Below are 6,000 nucleotides of genomic sequence, written 5' to 3' on the forward strand. Positions count from 1 at the left end.
GGGCAAGAGAGGAGTGGTGATATGGAATACTCAATTCATGCTAAAATAGAAAACCTATATATTTTTTGCGATATGCATGTGCTGCTCAGCTGCCTTTCCTGTGTGTAACATCAGCACCTTGGAGCCAGTTCTGAAGTTTTTTAACTGAAAAATACCAGTTGCAATAGAAAGAGCCCAGGTAGCCTCAAGGAAGCCCAGGGAATAATGGCTAAAGAGGCATAGGCAGCCCCCTACTATTCTGGAAATAAAACAAACCCACCCACAATTCAGAGCCATTCTTTGTTCCCATGGCCACCTGATTATACACTCAAAGTCAGCCACAATGTAATTAAACACAAACAGCTACTTATGTCAGAAGTCAAAACACTGGCACTTCTTGGGGTGAATTCCAGGGGCTAGGATTTCAATCCCTGGCCTAGCCAAGCACTACTATAAGAGGAGGGCGTGAATCCGATGTATAATCTACCAGCTCTTAGCATAAAGGGGGTGGGGGTTGAAAGCAAAGAGACGCGGCGGAACTCTGGGGGAGGGATCCCCCTCCAGCCCAGCCAGGCTAAGGAGGGCAGGTTGAGCTGGCATGACTGGGTTATGGGCTGTACGAGGGAGGAGAGGGGACGCTTCTCAGGCACCTGGATCCGCTGGGTGCACTCGCCAGCCAGCCCACGGCATGTGGCCAAAGCCCCGCTTGCCGCTCCCCTTGGGAAGCCTGGACTGATGCCTTCCCCGTCCCTGCTCCGCGGGGCCAGCCCCTCGGCTGCTCAGGTGAGTGCCCAGGGGGAGGGGTCCCCCGCAGAAGCAGCGGGCGCTTCAGCGTGCACAAGGACAAGGCAGGGGAAGGGGAGCCCTTACCTTCCACAGCCATTCTCTCAGCGCTCGCCTAGTGCATGCATAATTCGCCTGCCCCAGGCACTGCTCCTCTAGCCCCCCTTCTCCCTCTCTCTCCCCCTCCAATGTTTTCTCTCTGCTCATCTGCAACCAAGACGATCAACCTGCAGCTCTCACGCTAACAAGGGGTAGCCTGCGCCCGAGGCAGCCTGGGAAATGTAGTCCCCCAGCTGTGCTCAGGCAGGGGTCCATACAGCCCCAGGTGGAAGAGCCTCGCTTCACGGTCGCACATAGTGCCCGGCCCAGAGATCAATATCGCAGGGAGGTGGGAAAGCGCGCTGCAGGTTTTGCTTTGATCAGAGAATAGACGGGGGGAGGGGAGAGAACTACAAGTCCCGAAATGCAGCAGTTCGGTCTTACCGGAGAGCTGGAGTGGGGCTGTTTGATTGAGAACTTCCTTGTCAAATTAGGGAAGGAGACAGGTACGGGCAGAAGGTGGGGGAGGAAGATTTGGATTTGTGGAAAATGCCTTGTATTGATTTGGGGGAGCCCGCCACAGCAGATTGCTTTGCAAGATCTCTGGTCACAAAGAGCATCTGTTCCCTAGGCAGTTGCTTTGCAGCTGTCAGAATGCAAAATGGTTGCATTAAATCTGACTTTAGCACTCATTTTAGCAATTGCTAATGGACAAAATAAAGTGTGAACATTTTCTCATTTGGACTGCCTTCTTGGGCTCTGTCTATCCCAAGTCCATCACCATAGTATCTAAGTTCCTTGGGGATGGGGCCTCTTTTCATATAGCACTGAGAACACAGACAATGTTAAATAAGTAAGAATGCTTTCATGCAATCTAGAAACTCTTTCCTTTCCAGTGCTGTCATATACCAATTCAATAGATGCTAGCATGGAAAAATGAACATCCTCTAATCGGCTTTATTTTGTAAAATCTGTGGGGCAAGGCCATCTTTGTACACCGGCAAAACAGTGTTGTTGCTTAATATAAAACTGGACTTAATTCTTAAAATCAAATATAGTTTTCCCCACAGGTTTGTTACTGTATACATTAATAAATGTACCTATTCCCAGGGCCCACGTCGGCGCCCTCTACAGGCTCACACACTTCTTATTTATTGCTTATTTCAAAATGTTTCAGACAATTTCACATGAGGGGTGGGATTTTTAAAAGTGCTCAGCATTGGCCTAATTCTGTTCAGAGTTAAGTCAATGGTAAAACTACCATTGACTTCAGTGGGAGCAGAGTTGGGCCAATCCTGAACACCCACCGCCCATCCTCAGATGAATAATTAAACATTCTGAAGGGGAGGAGAAAGCCTCCTTGACTCCTCACAAGAGGTGTGTAACTCTGCTTCTGTGGGTCACAATTGAGGATGCTAAATTCAGGACAAACTGCTGAGAAATAGGGCAGCCACACCCCAAAACTGGTGGCTAATCCCCCCATACCAAATCAGCAACAAAAGTAAACTTCTGTTTCATCGCACTGGCTAACAAAAAGTCATAAAAGCAGTTTCCTTGGGCATCCCAGTCCTTATATTACCACTGAAAACACAGGGTTTAAAGGTGTTTACAACTGGTTCTTTACAATCAGTCTCATAAAAGAAAAGGCTCTTCTGATCCCAAAGGACCAGTCACACACCCAGATCAGTATATAACTTAGATCTTACCCAAAAATCATGCTGATGCCAATCCTTTAGTATCTAAAATCTAAAGGTTTATTCATAAAAAGAAAGAAAGTTAAAATTGGTTAAAGGAATCAAATACATACTGTAATTGCAAAGTTCTTGGTTCAGGCTTGTAGCAGTGATGGAATAAACTGCTGGCTTAAGTCAAGTCTCTGGCTGCTTGCAAATCATTGGAAGGTCCTCAGTCCATTGGTTAGAATGTTCCCATTAGTGTAAGTTCATATTCCAGAGGTTTGAGCAGGAAAGAGGAAAAATGGAGGTGTTTCCAGGGCCCTTTATAGCTTCTGCCATGTGAAAGGAACCCCATTGTTCTTATTGTGGAAAATTACAGCAACAAGATGGAGTTTGGAGTCACATGGGCAAGTCACATGTACATGCATTTCATCTAGTCACAGCAGAAAATGCCATTAAGTATAGACAGGCATCTCCCATGGTCCATTGTCAGTTAAATGTTCTTTTGATGGGCCACTCAATTTGAATAGTCCCTCCAAGATGTGCTGGCTAACTACTTTGTGGGAGTTATCCCAGGAGCAAACATTTGAAATCCAGGTATAGAGCCAATACTCAAACGTCAAATACAAAAATGATACATGCATACAGATAGCATAATCATAACCAGCAAATCATAAGCTTTTCATAGACATCTTACATGCCACATTTTATACAAGATTTGTTGCAGATATATAGCAGTTGTTGCAACAATGATCTATATGGTCATATTTTAATCAGATAACGTCACAAGGTGTGAGCTCCATTAGCAAACTTGGGCCCTGATCCTGCAAGGAGCTGTTTATGGGCAGATCCCTGCTTTTGCACAAAGCCCTGTTGGAGTCAATGTAGGTTCATGCAGGGGTCTGCTTGCATAGAGCTCAGTGCAGGAACTGGGCCTTAAAATGTATTTTAAAATTTGGAGGATATGGTGTGATGGTTCTCAGGGTATTCAGGGCTGTGAGTCACCTTGTTACCCTCGACCTCTAGAGAGAGGTAGTCTTGCCCGTGGTAGCTGGGTGTTAGCTCCCTACCAACACCAGCCTGTCAGCCACTCAGGCACTCTCCTCTGAGCTATGCCTTCCCTGTTTTCACTTCAAAGATTAACAATAGGTGCACCTGTCCCTTTGAATTGTTCCCCTATGGTATTCAGCCACTGACACTGGCCTCTCACAGAAGCCCAAGATCCTCTGCCCCCAAAAGGACCTGTGTACCTCAGTTTACCAGTTTTACCTTAAACCACCACTGCTATGTAACACACAGCACTTATAATAAAACAGGAGAAGGTCTATTTAAGAAATAATAGATATTCCACTAGAAACAAGAGAGTGATAGAAACAAATGTTTACAATACAAAATTATAAAACATAAACTAGTGCCTGTGACGTTGTGCAGTCTATATGGTTTTATAAAAACATGATAATAAGTGAATATAATGTAACTGGGATAGTTTTATAAAAATTTGATAAGTGACTATAATGCAAATGGGATATGCTTCGTGCAAAAGGTCTCTTGTAAGGTATCATTACAAAGCTTATAATCTACCGAGTATGATCATCTGATTTGTATAAATGTACCACTCTTGTATCTAAAACTAGAAATATAAAACATAACTCTGAGGGCCTATTGTAATTATGTAAAGTGTGGGCCATTAATGATGGTTTAGAATCTTGATGACTCCCATTAACAAGGACCATTGTCTGCAGATGACTGTGTTTACCTGTGAGTCTTCCTGTATATGTGTGTGCTGGCAAGTGAGTAATGAAGTCTTGCAGTGACATGTGATCATGTCACCTGAACTGGAATCCATCTTTAACCTGGTGCTTTTCCAGTGAGGGGGGGTGAAAACCCAGAGGGACAAAGAGTTCCCGCCTTATGCAAAAGATATATAAAGGGGTGGAAGAGAACAGAGAGGGAGAGGAGCCATCATGGAGAAGCCCCTAGCTAACACCTAAGCTGGAACAAGAGCTATACCAGGGGAAAGAATTGTGCCCAGGCCTGGAAGGTGTCCAGTCTGAGAAAAACTTACTGAAGCATCTCTGAGGGTGAGATTATCTGTATTTAGTTTGATTAGGCATAGATTTGTGCATTTTATTTTATTTTGCTTGTGACTTACTTTGTTCTGTCTGTTACTACTTTGAACCACTTAAATCCTACTGTCTGTATTTAATAAAATCACTTTTTATTTAGTAACTTACTCAGAGTATGTATTAATACCTGGGGGAGCAAACAACTGTGCATATCTCTCTATCAGTGTTATAGAGGGCGAACAATTTATGAGTTTGCCCTGCATAAGTTTTATGCAGGGTAAAACGGATTTATCTGGGTTTAGACCCCATTGGGAGTTGGGCATCTGAGTGCTAAAGACAAGCACACTCCTGTGAGCTGTTTTTGGGTAAACTTGCAGCTTGGGGACAAGTGATTCAGACCCTGAGTCTGTGTCTGGAGCCAGACTGGAGTGTCTCGCTCAGCAAGACGGGGTGCTGGAGTCCTGAGCTAGCAGGGAAAACAGAAGCAGGGGTAGTCTTGGCACATCAGGTGGCAGCTCCCAAGGGGGTTTCTGTGATCCAACCCGTCACAGTGCCTATACTTATTAATTGTTACCTTTCCTATCTAACAAACTAGGTTTTCATCCCAAACTTCAGTCTGTTGCAGAGCTGGCTGACTTCATAGGGACCAGAATCCAAACTTTATGAAAGACACCCTTGAGCCACAAGATGGTTCCTCAGTGAATGGATACAGAGTACTTCTCCTCACTCTGTGTTATACTGAAACAGACTTTCATCTCTATTCATAGACAAAGTAAACACCTGTCTGTTGTAATGTTCCTTTTTTACCTCCAAGTGGTTTCAATTGTTTGCAGTTGTCTCTGATGGTTTTCCTCTGATAGTCTTGGGATGGCGCAAGACTAGGCAATTCACTTGACTGAGTCATCACCGAGACTTATTATTTCCTGGTGAATAACTTTTACATCCAAGACCATAAAGCATACTTTCAACATAGTTACATTATTCCTTAAATATTACCTGTACATATATCTCATGATAATGACACTTGATAAGTGAAGAACTTTCTGTAGATACCTTATATGTTAGATAAATATAGATAAATACCTTGCAAGTTATGTGTTTGGTGGGTTCAAAAAAGAACTAGATAAATTCATGGAGGATAGGTCCATCAATGGCTATTACTCAGGATGGGCAGGGAAGGTGTCCCTAGCCTCTGTTTGCCAGGGGCTGGGAATGGATCACTTGATGATTACCTGTTATGATTACCTGTTCTGTTCATTCCCTCTGGGGCACCTGCATTGTGGCCACTGTCGGAAGACAGCATACTGGGCTAGATGGAACTTTGGTCTGACCCAGTATGGCTGTTCTTATGTGTAGTGAGTTTGTCAGGTCTGAGATGAGAGTGGTTTGCAAAAAACAGGGGACCCTTTGACAAGGGGTCTTCGTGTCACATATGGGGATAAACAGTTGAAGAGAAG

The 6,000-nt window shown here is 44.3% G+C and overlaps 1 protein-coding gene across 2 annotated transcripts in view; it reads right to left on the reverse strand.

Annotated features, from left to right (window-relative positions):
* Positions 1-926, reverse strand: part of SAMD12 (sterile alpha motif domain containing 12) — a 198,856-nt gene extending 197,930 nt beyond the window's left edge. For both annotated transcript variants that reach the window (XM_024208597.3, XM_024208596.3), the window contains exon 1: positions 850-926. In XM_024208597.3, the coding sequence (XP_024064365.2) occupies positions 850-862 (13 nt within the window). In that variant the 5' untranslated portion in view covers positions 863-926. The remainder of the gene's footprint in view (positions 1-849) is intronic.
* Between the last annotated feature and the right edge of the window lie 5,074 nt (positions 927-6,000).

This window comes from Terrapene carolina, unplaced genomic scaffold (assembly GCF_002925995.2).
Source record: "Terrapene carolina triunguis isolate 2854851 unplaced genomic scaffold, T_m_triunguis-2.0 Scaffold58, whole genome shotgun sequence".
Taxonomy (NCBI): domain Eukaryota; kingdom Metazoa; phylum Chordata; order Testudines; family Emydidae; genus Terrapene; species Terrapene triunguis.